This window comes from Puccinia triticina, chromosome 7A (assembly GCF_026914185.1).
Source record: "Puccinia triticina chromosome 7A, complete sequence".
Classification (NCBI taxonomy): Eukaryota; Fungi; Basidiomycota; class Pucciniomycetes; order Pucciniales; family Pucciniaceae; genus Puccinia; species Puccinia triticina.
Window position 1 is genome coordinate 7,115,795 of NC_070564.1, and position 17,952 is coordinate 7,133,746.

Consider the following 17,952-nt stretch of genomic DNA (forward strand, 5'->3'; position numbering starts at 1 on the left):
CAACCAACCACTCTGCTTGCTTAGCTCTCATCAAACGTGTTGACCCAATATTGCAATCTGATTATGTATCCAGGCCTAAGCCATTGATTGGAGCTCTATCACAGAGTGGAAGTTTCCTGGATGGCGGGTCTATTCACATCATGCAAATGGCAGCTATCCCATTACTCGAGTTCAACAGGGTTAAAAAAGATAAGCTGGCTCTCCAGAAACATTTCAGGATGAAAAGAGATTGCGTCTTGGAGCAATTGGAACAAATGGGTCTCAAAGACAAGATCCCGCCAAAATGGATGTTCTACAGTTGAGCATTTCACTCGCTTCTCTTCCATTCCAAAGTGAGATAAATGCATTGAAATCTGGTCCCCCTCCCCATTTATATTTCCCTTGGCAAATAATTCAGTTTGGCTTGAGTACATCCTTTTTTTTCACCGATGTACATGCGTTGCTTATAAGCTGACCAGTTTCTGGATCAGCACTGCTACCCAAAAGACCGTCAATGGGCCTTTGGGTAAAGACTGGCGTGGTGGCTGTGGTGCATCTGCCACCATCATTCCCTCAAGCACCAGAGCTGCCAAGGCTGTCGGCAAAGTCATCCCTGATCTCAATGGCAAGGTTCTTCTTGATCAGCAGCTAATCTCAGTTTCATTTAGACTCATGCACAACTGGATTTATCTATTCTAGATTACTGGTATGGCTTTCCGAGTCCCAACTGCCAATTTCTCAGTGGCCGTTTGTCAGCAACAGTCATTCCAGCATCTTTGATGCCAAGGCTGGTATCAGCCTGAACCCCAACTTTGTCAAACTTGTCAGCTGGTATGACAACAAGTGGGGGTACTCTTGCCGGGTCTTTGATCTCATATGTGAAATGGCCAAGCAAGAGTGAGTTTCAAATTGTCTGACATCTTCTGATCAGCTGCTTTCGGTCTAGCAATAGCTGACCTCGGTCTTTTTTCAGTGCTTAATGGGAAACCCTAGCCATAAACGGCGCGGGAAAGGTCTTTCAACATGGCGCCACCTACTATTCATGTCCAGCTGATGAAAATAAATAAAAAAAATGCATTAAAAATATATTCCCGTATCATTTCTTGTCAACACGCCAATGTTTACAGGTTTCTTACAGCATATAAGTTCTTTAAATCCTGTCCCCCACATTTTTGGAACTCTACTCGACATTACCATGCAAATGGACTACAAGCTAATTCTGAATCAGGCGAGGAAAGTTAGTGTGCGCAGGGAACCTTTAATCCAATCAATATTGCCTGGTAACTATTTTGTTACCCGTAAATCATCAAGGCTGATGGTTCCTTGTCAACATTGAAGTCCCACAATACACAAACATGTCATAGTAAATGCTCAAAATTTTGCGCCAATGCAATAGGGCAAAAGGTTGACGGCCTTACTTTCTTATCAAACATACAGTGATCAAAAGGTTGAAATTCCAGAAAACAAAGCCAAGCCAAGCCTGACTTGAAGAGGGGTACAATTATACGTCGAGAAATCTAAACTATCTCGTCCTGAGCCAGTGACATCTACATTTCATACCTCATCTTGGGCGAGCTAAAAGTAAGCAACCTCAAATACAGCAAGCTTAGTGTCTACGCAACTGGGTAGTACAAATGTGATGACTAGACGCTTTCTCACAACGGTTCAAGATTTTACCTTAAACCAGAGGAGCGCCGGATTGTGAGTTGAGACCCAAAGAGAAAATTGACCAAACAACTTGCCGGTGGCATAGGTGAATCTCAACATTTCTGTTTTGATAAGACTCTACAGCACCTTATGGTTGATGACCCATTCACAGTCTATCTTTTGCGCTGCGACCAATGCTGATTGCGGGAGAACTAGAGTGCCGTCCAAGTTTAACCTGGAATAAAATTCTTGAGAATCTGTCTGATCATCCCACCAGGACAATTAAGAAGCCACATCACCCCCCCCCCCCCCCCCCCCCCCCCCCCCCTTTCCAAGCCAGCTGACCGGCACCACCCAGTCAGCGCCACTGACTCAATAACCCCAACACAGTCTTGCAGCCATCAACCATCCATGAAGAGTTGTCCCAGGTTTTGCCCTCAAGCTTGCTTTATTCCAAAAGCTTCACCTGAGCAAATTACCCCTCCAAGCTTGGATCCAGAAGCATTAAAAACAACAACCTTGACATTGACCTCCAATAGAGCTCCCCGACCTTTTGTGAAGTTAGATTTGCCAGCTCGGCTAGGGGATAAACTTGAGCACCAACCAATCAGCACGGTCGAAGAACACAAAGGGAAAGCAGACAATCTGCCCAGCCCTTCAATGGGTGCTATTATTGATAAGCAGAATTGAATAAAACTTTCATATTGGTCCCATATTGCAAAGTGTTGGAAAGAATGTGACCACTTGTTTTACATAAATACCCAAACAAGATGGTGAGACTTCATCATTAATTGTGGAGATTCCAGAGGTCATGCTGGCTTTTCAGGCAGTTTTGCCTATTGCATACCGGTGCAGCAACACAACCATTTGTCTTGAGACCCCACAGCGGCGGAGCCGCCTTGGCCTCTAGTATTTATGTGATCTGTCACATATAATATAAATATATAAGAAATACATAGAAATATATAATACTTAGGCCCTGTTTGGAGCCAATATAAATATAGGTGATATAATCACTTGTAAATTCAATAAAAAATACAAAACTCAACATAAAGAATCCAATTTTTTTTGTAGGAAACCTACAGTACTGGTCTCATCAACTATGAAGTCGGATCTAACTGATTCAGCCATCTCCAGCACCATAATACCATTATATTGCTTTGTTTTGGTCAAAAGCAATATAATGGTACTACAGTACTGAATATGGCTGAATCATTTGAATCTGACTTCATAATTGAAGAGACCAGTATTGTAGGTTGCCTAGAAAAAATATTTGGAGGCTTTATGTTGAATTTTGTAGTTTTCATTGAATTAACCAATGATTATATCATCTATATTTATATTGGCTCCAAACGGGGCCTTAATAATGTACAGATAATTTAAATTGATATTAATCCTTAAAACTATTGAGTATCAGAAATATAGTCCGGGTGAATAATAAACTAAACCCAGGTGCGCAAGCCATACTTGTCAAGGACATTCAAGTGACATGTGTCACAGATCCAATGACTTTCAAGAGATCCTCCCCATCTAAGATCTTCTGGAAAACCAACTGCCTCATCCAAGCTTGAATGTAATAAACCGATTGACACCGATAACTACCCGCCCCATTCGAGCTCGCGAGTAATAAACCAACAGAAATCAACAGCCCCATAGAAACAAGCCAGATTAGCGGAAAGACTCACAACCAAGGAGAGCAAAATAGTATTTGAGAAGGTCAGTTCTTCCTGTATCATTGCTCTCCTCAGCTTAAGACAAACCACCGACATTCTAACACCTGCATTGCCTTGATATTCTACCAGCTTTCAATCGATCTAGTCTTTGAACCGTTGCCGTCTCTAGCCTGTTGAAACTTCTTGATTTTCTTTTGCAGCAATAAGAATTGGTTCTTTTTTATAAAGTGAGTAAAAAGCCCTTTTCTCTTATTGACGCTATTTCCCTTTACTCGTAAGACTGGGAACAGAACTACACCTGCTAGCAGGCCCCAGCAGCTATCCTTGGAGGGATCTAAACAACCCCTGTTTGCAGGCCCCTCCCTTAAAAAATATATCTTATTCTTCATTTCCTTGAGATAAAACAAAACAAATATATCCTTTTTTCAAATTATCACCCGGTGTGGCTAGAAGAACTCCGTTCTTGGCATCACCAAGGCTGACAAAATAACTGGGGAGTACTGAGCTGAGGAAAAAGCAACTGGGGGGGAGAGAGCTCCTCATATAGACAAGTGTGAGGGATTTTAGCTACAAGGGGTACCCTGGATGAGGTATTACAGCTGGCCTGAACAGGGGTCTGAGGGATTTTAGCTGGTGGGAGTAGATACAAGTCATGTCATAATATGTCAGGGTTACATAAATGATTTCAGAAGAATGCAGTAGTGTGAAGCCCCCACCTCTTTTTGGGGTTTCACAAGATCACCTCAGCTTGTGACATTCCATGCCCGCTTAGTTCAAGCCTGTTCCCCTTCCTAGCCGCTAGAGATCCTGTTCCCCACATCTCTCCGGCTAACCTTTCTTTCCCTCACCTGCAAAGAAGCACACCCGTGAACTAGAATTGCTCTCAGAGGCCTCCTGGCTCTGGTCTTTGTGCCCCTCTTCGACGAACAGTGAAGGACTCATCTGGAGTCCTTACAAGTAGGGCCGCATGAAGGCTGTGTAAAGTGACAGTAGACTGCATAAGTTGACAGGTGGATGCAGGGGTTGCATAAATGAAATCTGAGGCTGCAGAGTCAGTTTGGGATGATGTCATAATATGGGAATAGAAGAGTACTTGATAATATCTAATGGCTGTAGTCTGATGGGGAGATGTATGTTTGTATCCTGTGAAATGCTGTGATCCTTGGCTTATGGCTTGTGACAGGTTGGTGACTGAGTATGTTGAACATTTGATGGGTGTCCAGTGGTCTAAATAGGTGTAGGTTCCAATCCAGAGGGGCTCCGGTAACGCCTCCAGTGGTGACTAAGGGTAAAATCGGCCTTAGAATCCATTTCTGAGGTCCATTTGTTGGTATCTTGAGGCCTAGTATGAGTAAATCTGAATCATATAAAAAAACCTTTTATTTTTCCACTTTTCCGTCTACCACAGCGGTTCTGACTATTCAGAAGAACACTGCACTGCAATTCCAGGCTGCACAGAAACAAGCCAAAGAACAACACCACATTAACACAGAACAAAGTTGACATGACGCAGAACAACGGAAAGATGAGGCAGACCGTTTTGCTGATCAGCGCAAGATCGACCAAGACCACTTTAAGGCCCTTGAAAAAGCAGCGTTGGACGGTGGAGTTAAACGGGAAGTAACCCTGATCCTTCCTCCTGAACGTGTGGACCTACCGAGGTTCAGGACCTCCTGTGAGATTAAGGACCCAGGCCCGCAGCAACCTTCAAGGAAGCTTGCGCGGTTACATCAAAATCTAGACCCAGACCCCCAGAAACCCTTGAGGAAACTGGCGCGGCTAGAAGCAAACCCAGAACCAGCTTTGCAAAGAGGTAAGCCCCCTCTGCAGTCCAGAACCTAACACTTTCTCTAGCTGACAAGCTGTGAGCCGCGGCCCCCACGACCTCACAGGAAGTATCACAAGGGTATCACGGACCAACACCGACAGCCCTACTTAGTCCCCCCAGTCCCGCCGCTCCTAGCTCGGCAGGGAATTACTGAGACTTCCCCCAAGCTAGGTGAGCAACCATCCTTTCTCCTTTCTCCTCTTCCCTTTTTCCCTTCTCTCTCTCTCTCCTCCAAAGTTGTATATAGAGGGAAGTACTGAGACTTCCCCCGAGCTAGCTCTTCCACCTGCAATATAATAAACAGTGGTTCTAGAAAAGCTGCCCCTCGACCTTGTCTAGTGAAGCGCTCCTCAGCAAGCACTTACACTTACTTTTTCTTGAACCTATCATTTGATTGACTTCGTCCCGCCAAACGACCACTGGATCGTTACGAGAAAAGATTGCCTCACCCTTGTCTCATGTCCACTAGACAAACGACCTCGGCCGACCAACTTCTCCCACTGACAGACACCGAGGCGGTAATACAGGCCGCCAACAAATCAAAGAAAGTGGCAGCAGCAGCGGAAAAACAACGTCAAATGGCTCTCCACACCGCTCTACCGCCACCCGCAGCAACAACCTTGCACGCAGCCCCACTCTCAACCTCGCAACCGGCCTTGGCGGCCATCCCACCCTTAGCACCCTGCCCCCCCCCCTCCTTATCGACCTCCCTCACCCTCCCGCAAGCAATTGGCTTCCCCAGAAGCCCAGCGACCTCCTTTTTTTTCAACGGACAGCTCAATTCCACCTGTTGTTCAAGCGTGGTCTCCGGTCAAACCACATTTGGTGAAACCGCCCCCGCCACCAGCAGGCCCATTTAACCCTACCTTATCTGCCCCGCCAGCTCTCCCCCCTTCCCCCCGTCCCATTGCCCAAATTTCATCAACCAGCACTGCCAACATATTTGGCTGGGATGAAGTCATCCCAGTTTAACTGGGATGCACTCAACCACTTTAAAATGGGTTGATCTTGACCAATGAAATATAAATCCAAGGGGGGTACCTTGGATTTATATTTCATCAGTTGAGATCAACCAAGTTTAAATTGGTTGAGTTCATCCCAGTTTAACTGGGATAACCTTAACCCAGCTAATTATGCTGGCAGTGCAGTGAGCCACTCACCACCACCACCACCGGCCCCCGACCTCTTTCAATGCCCCCCAGTGAGACACCAAACCCGCCGGCCGAGCCAGCCCCAAACACCTTGCGAGCGCCCTCCACCACCATGAACCCGGCAGCGGATAGCATGAACTTCATCGCAGAGCTCCAAAGCGCCATGTTGAACCTCCAACAGGCAAACTTGGACGCGCAACGTGCCGCAGAGGCGAGAGCAAAGCAGCGCAGGACGCTGCCAAAGAACAAGAAAAGGCTGACGCAGACCGCTTCCGGGCAGCACAGGAGGCAGCCAAAGAACGGGCAAAGTTCGACGCAGACCGGCTAGCCCGCCTGGAAGAAACCCTTATCTAAGCTTCAGCGCCGCGAAGGACCCCTCCTGTCAGCTCCGGTCTCTTATGTGACACGGAGTTGATGGGTTTGAGGTACACGCTGTAGCGGCTTGAGTAGCGGCCAGCGGTAATAATTGCCACACTATAACCTAAAAAGGCCAATGGGAGGAAACCACGCCTCAACGCTATAATGCGGAGGGGCTAGCACCCTTATGTAAAGGGGACGCGGCGAGATTACTCGAGCCAGGCGCCGTGGCTACACAAGGTATGAGCGTCTTGTCTTCTAGGATACAGGTGTTATAACACCCACCTGTACCTAGGGGAGAAATACACAAAGAGGAAAGCTGTAAAAGAAGAGAGTTAGTAGATTATTCACTTTATGTTTCAAAGTAAGGTTCACAGGTTTGTATGTGTAATAATCTTGGGGGGAGATCTCTCCAGGGGAAAGACCCCCCCTTTTATATTACAGGATCAGCTCGCTCCTTCGAGTCAAGGACCTGAGGGATCCTTAACTCCAAGGAGAGGAATGAACACGAAATTCAGAAGGCGATTTACATAAATATGTATGTAATCACCCTATTTGTACATATATTAGGCTTAATCAGGACAAATACATAGAGAGATAAGATTATCTCTCTCTGTATAAACACGTATGTAATCAATGTGAAATAAGTTTAATTACATACTTTAAAGAGTGTGAAATATGTAGTAAGTACATAATAATAGTACATTGAAATAAAAGGTACATAATTAATGTAAAGACAGGGAATTGAACTCTTGACTTTATGTACATGAGTCAATCATTAGAGCAGTCTTTACCCATTAGGCTATAAGAAATGTACTGTGCATTGTAGACACATGGAGTTAGTGTCTCAGTGTCTGACACCTCCCCCAATCACGACCTCAGTGGATAACCACATTGATCTCCGACGGTTCCGCACGTCTGAAGGACCGACCTACTTGGGCCCATATCAAGAAACGGAACCATTTCTTGCTTGGATACACAGCCTGGAAATTTTTTTTGATACCAAAGCCGTCCACACCACCGCCGACAAAATCCGCATCACCTGCAATTTGATCAAAGAAACAAATCTACTGTCCTACTACTCAAACGATGCCAAAAAGTTCCTCAACGGATTGTGGGACAGCTTCAAAACCACCCTCTTTGGCGCGGCGCTACCCATACGCTGGCGACATGGCCTCCAACAAAAAATTCAATCCATCAAGATGGACCAAGGCAAAACATTTGCACAGTACAAGAATTGAGCACAAACGCTACAACGCATGATCAACTACAATTATGATCCACTGGTTATCTTGTATCTCAGTCTGGCGGAGTGGCTCACCAGAGGACTGCCCGACGACGTCCAGGGCGACGTCCTCAAATTTGAACTACTGTAGGCGGAGCCCTTCGAATACAACCGCTTTGCAAAGCGGGTCCGCATCTTCTTTGACACCCTCCCTAAACAACCTTGAACCACCCGCCACAAAAGCCAGCCAGCCACCACAACGCCAAACCCCTCCATCACTACCAAGATGGATGAATTTGTGATGTTGTATATTAATCAGTATAGCGTGTATTGATCAAATTATATTGATCAATTTTTTTTTATTCCTCTTGATACCGTTGTCTGTGTTTCATGTTGCCCTAACACTCTTGTATAATCTCTCAGCTTCCCCCTGTGTTAGCTTCAAGCCACAGGAATCTTTTCTTTTCTTTTCCCTAATAAAATCCATCAATTTCTACACACACCATTCTGTTCTTCCTGAAAAAAAGACATTTCAAGTTTTACAATATGGACTCCGGCTGTGCCAGGCGGAGGCAGTTGGGTGAGGGGAAAGTGCTCGAGTGCTGCCCTCGTTGGTGGTCCTGCGAAAAGTATCGAGAATAGTCGAACAGAAAAGTGATAGCGGTTGGGGGGGGGGAAGGGATTTGTATGAGAGGGAACGAGGGAGTGGAATACCCTCGGCGGTTTGGTTGGGTAAGAAGCTCAGAAGAAGAAGGAAAGAAAATGGAGGGAAGGCCGGCGCGTTCGTCGGACTATCAGAGGGTGATCAGATGAAGAAAAACTCAGAGACTCGGGATCTTCACGACCCGGATCAATAAACTCAGAACTCAAAAATATGATGATATTCCTCGTCGTCCAGAGGTGGATACCATGCGGATCCTTCCTCCAAGTTTGGCTGAACTTGGATTCAGGCCTGCAACATGCCGTGCGACGAGCCCTCGTGCCCGCCGCGCCCGTACAACTAAGATGAGCATGGAAGAGAGAACAGCCAAAAAAAGAGACAACAAAACAACAAACGAAGGCCAAGAAAACAAACAAACCATAAACCAACCCTCCTCCAACTCAAACTCTCCAACGCGCGCCAGCTAGAAACAGAAGAAAAAAAAAGAAAGACATGTGTAAAAGAAATGTAAAAAGTGGAAACTGAAACAAAACCAAACAAAACAAAAAGAGAAAAGAAGAAAAAGAAAAAAAAAGGAAAAGAGAGGAAGGGGGAAGAATGATAACAGCTGCTTGAAAGATCTTGAGGGGGTTGCGTGCGCCGCGCCGTCGGATTTAAAGCGTCTTGATGATCCTCTGGCCCTTTTTCTGGTGTCTTGATCCGGAGTACGCGCCTGAACACCACATCCCCATCCCATTTGCAGTCTATCCCTAGACTGCGCATCGCCTCGCTGAAACCTGCCGCTGGTGTCAGCCTTAGAGTCAACACAGTTGACCTAAAACTGCCTTTTATCTCCATTTTATAACTAAATGTGCTCATATCTTTTTAAACTTAATACATAAGGTTGTTTTGACTTCAGATTCCGATTTTTCATGCAATTTGGACCCTAGTGTTCACTGATCACTTTCCAATATCTCTACTCCTTCATAGAGTTTGTGGTTTGTGACACACGTGCGCAGCAGCGCCGTGTAGTCGCGCCTGAGCGCTCCAAACCACATGTACATGTGTGATTATGTCATCCAACTTTGAAAATTTTTGAAGTCAAGATCCCCCATGCAGCTGGAGGATCCACAGACTTCAGCACACCAGAACCATACCCCAGAGACACCCAGGATCACTAACCAGAGGCCACTTCACTCCCAGTATCACCACAGGATATTGACAGGAAGTACCCTCTTCTACTGAACTTGTTTATCTCAGAGGAAACTCTGTTGCTCTTGACTGCTCTCTCCCTGCTTCTTTTTCTCTCTTCTGCTACAAAAGATCCACAGGTTATCTCTTGTTAAGACCTTTAAAACCAGAGCAGAGTAGTCAACCTACTTCTGAATCCCACCACCGTTTCCTTGGTGTGAGTGGAGACTGTTGCATCTCTAGCACAGTTGGCAGCCTACTTTTCCAGGTAGAGCTTGGCCCATGTTAAATCATAATTCAAACAGATCAAGTTTCTCTCTTCTCAGTTTCTCTCTTCTATTCCTCTTCTCTCCACTGCTTGTATTTCTTTATCCCAAGGAATTCAATCAGTGTCCCCCTTTTTTCTTGTGTCCTGCTGTCACATAAGAGACTCAGGCTCACAGCTGGACCGAAAGAGAAAACCAAAGAGTGGCTCACAGAGTGGCATGTAATGCTTTCAACGTGTGCAGAAGAACCCTCGAGATGCATACACATGGGAGGACTTACTTTCGTCCTTCCATGTCCTCACAAGAGAAATATCTCTTGACTTGATCCGCCGCGAACCGCCTCTTGAGTTCGGTGCCATCCAACTCAGCCAGGACATAGGAGCCTCCTTCCACTTGGCGAACGATGCGGTAGGGCTCGTTCCATTTGTTCGCGAATAACTGGCCCCACTGCGTCTCCAAAGATCGGTTATACGCCATGACCATCTCTCCCTCCTTGAGCGGGTCGCGAAGTCGATCAGCGTGTTTGTCTTCCCAATACCGGACTGAACCATCCCTTGCTTCCATCATTTTTTGGTAAGCAACCCCTCGAGTCTCTTCGCTGCGTTCTAACTGCAGCGACCTTGCCGCCAGCAGGTCCGTGGTTGTGCGTACCGACTCCCAGTCGACACCCAGGTAAGATTCCATCTCAAGATTGATTGGAAGCACCGCCCGTTTCCCGAAAACCAGTTTGTAGGGAGAATAACCCGTGGTGCGCTTGGTGGAGATCCGGTCGGTGAAGAGCACCAAGGGTAGGAACTTACGGCAGTTCTTTCCACTTTCCCCCGCCAGTTTTACCGAAGCCGCTTTCAAAGGAGCATGGCCCCTTTTGACCATTCCCTGCCCTTCCGGATAATAGGGAGTTGACACCCAATGTTGGCCAGGAAGACCACGCAACATCTCCGCCAATGCGCCTCCAAATTCGGAACCCCCATCTGTCGAGTAAGATTGAGCCGGCCTGTACCGCATTGTCCAATTTTCCTGAAGAAAGACGGCTACCGCCTCTGAAGTGAGATTGTTCAGGATTTTTGCTTCTACCCACCCAGAGAAATCGTCACGAGCCACGATGAGATACTGAGCTCCGCTAGCTTTCAGATGCACGGCGTCCATAGCTACCCGTCCGAAAACCGTTGATTCACCGGTTGGGTACCGCTGTTCCAAAGGCCTCCGCAGACTGCGCCGCTGACAGGCGTCGCAGCTCTGGCACCACCGTAATACGGTCTTCTTCAACAATGGCCACCAAAACCAATCGGCTATCCTCCTATACGTTTCCGTCCCCCCGCGGTGGCCCAAGTCCTCATGCAGCTGCCGCAGAACCTCCTCCTGTTTCGATGGAATGGTGATGACAATCCGGGGCAGTGGGCTGCCCCTCTTCATCAGTCGTCCGCTTTGCACAAAAAAATCCGCCGACCTCCGCTTCAACGCACGAAACTCGACACCGTCCATTCCTTCAGGCTTGAGCAGAGTAGTGAGGAAGAGCTCCATTTGTCGCCAATAACCCTCCTGATGACCAGTGTACTCCTTCTCCGTCACAGAGAAAGCGCGCGCTGGTCGAATCCACGGAGCCTCCTCAGACCACAACTCCTAAAAACCCGCGCACTTCGGTGGCGTTAACCGGCGTTGGCCAAGAGGTGATCTTGTTTGCTTTGCTGGCGGCCATTTTCCTGCCTTCCTTGCAAACCACATGGCCTACTATCTCCAGCGCTGGAACACAGGCCGCGAGTTTCGTGGCCGACACCGTCAACCCTGATTCCTCGATCCGGAATAAGACTCTCTCCAGAACTTCGGCATATTCCCATATAAATCTGCAAATACCAGCATGCCAAGGGAGCAGCTCTCCGTCGTAGTCCGATTTCGGCCCCTTTATGCCCCCGTCATTGATGAAGATCCCAGCGTGTTCCGGAATTTTGTCTTGTAGTATCCAGACCATCTGGGCCTGATAAACGGCCACAGAATTTGTGGCACCTTGCGGAAGACAGATTAACTGAAATCGCCCAAGCGACGTATCAAAGGTCGTTAGAGGCCGGGAGACAGGATCCAAGGCGCGCTCGTCGTAGCCGCCCATGATATCCCCCAACCCATAACACGCGCGCCCCAAAAACGACTCCACGAACTCTTTGGTTGCTGGCGGCGTGCCCGTCTCAAATTGTCACCCTGTTTAGTGCTTGAAGATCGTGAACAATTCTAAGCTTCCCGTTCCCTTTGAGCACACAAAAGACGGGGCTTGAGTAGCTAGAGGTGGATTGCTCGTATAGGCCATTTCGAATTCGTTCCCGGATGATGCGCACATATTCCTCCATCTTAGCAGCAGGGATGGGGATCTTCCGTTGCTGCCAAGGCTCGTGTTCAACCACCGGGATAATATACAGCATCCCGTAGTCGTTCTTCAGCAGGCCTCGCTCCTCTTCCGTGAACGCAATAGAAAGGTTTCGTTCCGCTAACACATTCTTGATTAGGGCCAGCTCATCGGGATACAGCCACCCCTCGGGTCCGAAGTTAACCACCGAGAGACGCTCTCCGGTCACTCTTCCTTTGGGCACAAAGGGACCGGCCAAGGTGCGAGACAAACCCTGTTACGGATCTTGCGTGAGCGGCGGACGGCAGAGAGGGGGGTTCAGCTCCTGAGGCATGGGCAGGTTCATTGGCTTGACTTTCTTGGCGACCGGTTTATACTTGGCTGCCATAGCCAAGTATTCGCCTTCTTGCCAGGCTCTCGCTAGCACCGCCCGCGCGCCGCACCTCAGTCCCGCTTCCACCAAGAGACTTGTCCGATGCTCCGACCAATCCTTGAACGCTACTTTATCTGCGAGGGAAAATCCAGACAAAGCTTCTTCGCTCACGTATGTGGCACTAGGCAGGGTTTTCGACGTTTTTGGAGCATCACGCCTCGGAGGTGCATCATGGTCGGAACTTACTTTCACGCCATGAGCTCTCCACAAAGGCCCAAACACCAAGCTCCCCTCTTTGCAATCCACATGATGTCCGCATAGTTTTAGCTCGTCTCGGAGCTTCGCGCAGTCGGAGATTCCAAGTCCTAGTAGAAGAGCGCCAAAATCCAGAGAGTGGCTCACCAGAGTGGCACGAGATAGGATTTTTGAAACTAAGGCAGCATCACGCCTCGGAGGTGCATATTGGGAGGAACTTACTTTGTTACTCCCAATCCTCCGCGATTGTCCGCATGCCCAAGCATCTAAGTTCTTTACAGAAGTTAGTTTAACCTCATCACGGAGGCCGTCGCAAAACGTAAATAGTTTACCCTCATCACGGAGGCCATCACAAGACGTAAATAGTTTAGCCTCTTCACGGAGGGGGAGTAGTTTATTCTCTTCGCGGAGACTACCAAGGTTTGGCTCTTGAGCATTCTTCTGAGACGGGAAACGAGAGCTTGTGGAGGGTTCCCGAGGTGGGGCTGAGGCCTCCGCGAAATGAAACGAAGATAGTTTATTCTCTTCTCAAAGACGCAGAGCAGGATTTACGTGGTCGAAAGTACTGGGCAACAAATGGGGCGGCAAGGGACGGCTCACAGCGTGGCATGTAATGCTTTCGACGTGTGTAGATAGCCCAGGAGGTGCACAATGGATGGGACTTACTTCTACTCTCCCCATGTCCCGCGACTTCCCTTTTTCCTCCTCACCCGTACCTCTTCTAACGTCCAACTGAAATTGAAAGCTGAAATGGAAGTGCAGGAAAATCTTCTTTTTGATATTTTCAATTATCTTGAAATGTTTTTGGGTTTTCTGTTTACGATGATTTGAATTTGAGTCGAAAAAACTTGAAGTCCGGTAATACTCTGAAAGGAAAGTTGATCCGTTGGCGAGAATGCAAGTATCTAGATTAAGACTGCCGAGAACCGGACCAACTTTGTTCATAAAAAAGGACGTTCCTCCACAATTTTGTCAAAGAATCGCGCCGAGTGACTCAGCACGCCCTTGTGACCGTGCCCCGGGAAATCACGCTCCCAGCGTCCCGTTCCCGTTGCACACAGAGAAACCTCAATGTTTCTTCCTGTCGCATCCGGAATGATGAGCCTCTCGCCAGTCTGAGAAGAGAGCGCCAGCGTTGCCGCCACATCCATCAAGAAGGGCCGGCCTAAGATCAACGGACCGTCCATCTTTGTAATCCAAAAATGACAGGTCTTGACCAGTGACTTTCCAATTTGGATTTGCACGTCCTCAGCGACGCCCATCAGTTTGCAAGCCTGATTATTAATACCGTAGACCGCTAATGTGAAATTTACTCTGGGGCTTAGATTAAATTGATTGGCCATCGTGTTGGAGATTAAATTCAGCCGAGAGCCCAAGTTGACTAACGGGGTGGCCGCAGTTTTGTTGTCGCCGATGAGACATGGAAGATAACCCAGTGGACATGAGTAGAGGTTGGGTTCAAATCCCAAATCCCTGTCGGATACTTCCGCCAACGTTCCGGAGTTCACTTTCAGTTTGTCATTCCCCACTTCCACTCTTTGTCTTGAAACCCATTTCTTCATGCCTTCTGCTATTGACGGTGAGATGGCCATGAGTTTGTGAGAATTCCAGCTTAGGTGAACGGTGTCTTTCTCATAAATTGAGAAAGATATCGGGAACTAAATTAGCTGCGGAAAAAGGTGAGCAAAGCAAACCATTTCCGCAGTCCAAAATCAGCGCCGCGGGCGTTGAAACTGAATTCATCTTCTTGATGACAGCAGGGACATTGCACGTGAGCAGCAAGATTAGGCTTCAGGAGAACTCCGGCCCAAGATTGCTCATTGAGAGAATTACGGCTAGCACCAAAGGTAAGCGGCTGTATACAAACTCAAGAGAACAGATCAGAAAGGTGCTAAAGACCTTTTTTGTCAATCTAGACAAAACTGTTGAAGAAAGAAAGGCCAATCACACCAATACCTCTCAAAGAGCAGGAAAAGATATTGGTAAGTGATCTGTGCTCCAGGCATAGAGAGCGAGAACCAGGCGCAGATGCTGAAGCAACAAAACTATAACATAGATAACGTTGCAACTCTTCTGCGCCAAATCGCCGACGCCAAGTGAAAAATCACCTGAGTCGAAAGACCATTTTGAGTAAGGCGAACGCAAACCTCAGGAGAGACAAGGAGTGAAGTGGCAAAAGCTAATACTGAACTCTCTTCTGGAGCAGATTTGCGTCACCATCAACGAGGATTCATACCTTTCTTATATTCTCTTATCTTCATCTCTATCCTTAAGTAGAGAGCGGCCAAGGTTCTGCTCTTAGGTAAAAGACAACTCCCTTTTATTTATTCCCATCTCTTAATTGTAATTACAATACAACTTAGTCTAACGGGAATAAAAAACTCTTAGTCCTTTACATTCTTTCAGAGTTCAGAGACTGTGATGTCGGGTACCGGCAAGACCGAAATTTTCCGTAACACGCCATCCACTGCATTAGGATGCTCCCGGGAAACCTCCCTCTCGAAACGAACCTTAGGACCCGTGGTTTTCTGGGTTGGAGCCCGCTTGGGGCTCGAGTCTTTTGGCGTCTCTTGAGTATTGGAATCCTCAGCACCACGCTCGAATAACACCGGCTCCTCATCCATGACAGACGCTTCCTCTGGAACCGGGACGACCAACAGACGCCTCGCGGGACGCTTAGCTGCACTTGACGGGGCGAGAGGGGCTTTGTAGGGCTTTGGGTCCTCGTGCCTCTTTCTTCCCACGGGATCAGCCTCATAGACTCCTGCGAAACACTGCGAAGAAGTTGCAGGGGGACGCCAAGGCTGGAGAGACCCGCATCCTGCCTTGAATCCAGGGGTCGGTTCTGTCGCTGCCTGTCCGGTAGATGGTTTTCCTGGTTGAAAAGATGCTACCACGTGTTGTATGGGCCTGCTAGAATCCCAAGGGATCATAGCTCCGTTTGGGAGGAAGAAATTTGTCCCTCGGTGCTCCACAAGGTTGGCGTTGATATCCTTTTGCAGCTCAAAACAGCGAGCGGTCCCATGGCCCTCCCTATGACAATAAAAGCACACCATAGGCCCTCGCGGCCCCTGAGATTTAGACGAAACAGCCGCTAACTTCTGATCCAACTTCTGTTTGAAAGCCTCGAACATTCTGGTAAGGTCGTCCATGGTAGGGACGGGCTTGTCCGCCTGAGGTACGTCCTTGGTCCGTCGATCGGTTCCCATCTTTTTCATCACTTCGTTCGCTTCTTGGATCGTTGACGATGGTGCTGGCTTGGTGGCTTTTGAATCCTCGAAAATCAAAGCGGTCTGGCGCTGCATTACTCCGTTAATCGCCTTCTTAAGGACCTCAAATTTCGGCAGCTTAAAACGTCTGTCGGCGGTAGTGATCATAGTGTCGTCTTTGAACAGTTGATCTCTTATTCTTTCCTGAACGCCAACCAAGAATGTCTGGTAGAATTTGTTGCGGATTTCTTCTGCAGATTCGATATGTCCTTTGGCGACCAGATATGACTGTATAGGCTCCCATTCTTTCCGAAGAGCTTGATAGTCCGCGACCGACGATACCCCACCTCTAGCTAACCAGCCGTCCTTTAATGATTTGATGTCGCTGGTAGTGAACTTTGCTGCATCAACATCCTCCCAGTATGGCAACATAGATTGTGAAGCCCCCTTCGAGAGCTCACAAGCGGAGATTACATAAGCCACCCAACAGTCTCTTAAGCTCGGTTCCCCCGCGCCCTCCTAGCTCAGCAGAGAGAAACTGATACATCTCTCCTGGGCTAGGTGAGCATATTCCTTTCATCATTTCATTATCCTAGTTGTATGTACAGAGAGAAACTGATACATCTCTCCTGGGCTAGTTCTATCTGCAATACAAGAGTGGTTCATAGAAACCTTTTAGGCCTCGTGCCTCGTGCCAGCCCAGTTAGTGAAGAGTCCCTTGAGGACTCTTACACTTTTTTTTTCTCGAATACCACTCCTGGAGGTCCCTTTCGCAATGGGTTCCTCAATCATTTCATCTTTGTCGAGCATTTCGGCTCGTTTTCCGTCTTTGCCTTCGTCTTCGCCCTCGGCCTTGCTTCCCCCCCCTCTTCCCGAACCATCCACCAGCGACCCTTCTCTGAATCCCATTAAACCAGCGCGGGTTATTCTCGAGCTCCAATTAGCAGGACGTTGCTTCAGGGCCCTTGTCGACACGGGTTCCGAGATCGACCTTATCTCAGATAGTGCCGCGGACGAATCCTTCTTAGCTCGTCGGCCATTGGGACAACCGAGCTCAATCAGACTGGCGCTTGGAGATGGCTCAGCAACACCCCTCACCATTCGACATTACGTGACGACTACGTTGCGCATCGCTTGTCCATCCTTCATTTTTGAAGACGTACCGCTACGCGTTGGACCTGTCCTAGGAGATTTCGACATTATCCTCGGAACTCCGTTCCTACATCGACATGGACTTTCGGTGTCCGTAGAACTGCAGGCAGTAGAGTGCTCTCGCTCAAATACCCTGATTTACGACTACCGAGTGGACCCTGAGACGCCTCAGTCAGCAGCCGCGGTGTCCACCTCATCTTCTGAGTACCCCTGCGCAGATTCGGAGCGGTTAATCTTGAAGGAATTCGCGGACCTTTTCCCTGACGGCATCCCAGCGGTTAGCAGTGAGATTGACAAGGATGTTCGGGCGTTGGACGACTTTTTTCCGAGAAAACTCCAAGACGCGGCGTCCCGCACTCAACATAAAATTGTTCTGACAGATCCCAACGCCGTCATCAATGAGCGTCAATTCCCCTATCCACCCAAACATCTCGCGGCGTGGAGGACTCTCCTGGATCAACACATTAAGGCGGGTCGTATCCGTCGTTCGACTAGCCAATATGCGTCCCCAAGCCTCATCATTCCAAAGAAAGATCCAACGGCTCTTCCCCATTGGGTTTGTGATTATCGTAAGCTCAATAGTCTTACTGTTCGCGACCGCTCTCCACTCCCCAATGTCGACGAACTTGTCCGTTTAGTCGCTTCCGGCAAGGTGTTCTCGATCTTGGATCAAA

The 17,952-nt window shown here is 48.1% G+C and overlaps 1 protein-coding gene across 1 annotated transcript; it reads left to right on the forward strand.

Annotated features, from left to right (window-relative positions):
• Positions 1 to 140: 140 nt before the first annotated feature.
• On the forward strand, positions 141 to 959 carry PtA15_7A790 (uncharacterized protein; the record flags this gene model as incomplete). Its single annotated transcript, XM_053171434.1, has 4 exons — positions 141 to 289; positions 471 to 636; positions 722 to 876; positions 953 to 959. The coding sequence occupies 4 exons, from the start codon at positions 141 to 143 to the stop codon at positions 957 to 959; spliced, it is 477 nt and encodes a 158-aa protein (XP_053022616.1).
• Between the last annotated feature and the right edge of the window lie 16,993 nt (positions 960 to 17,952).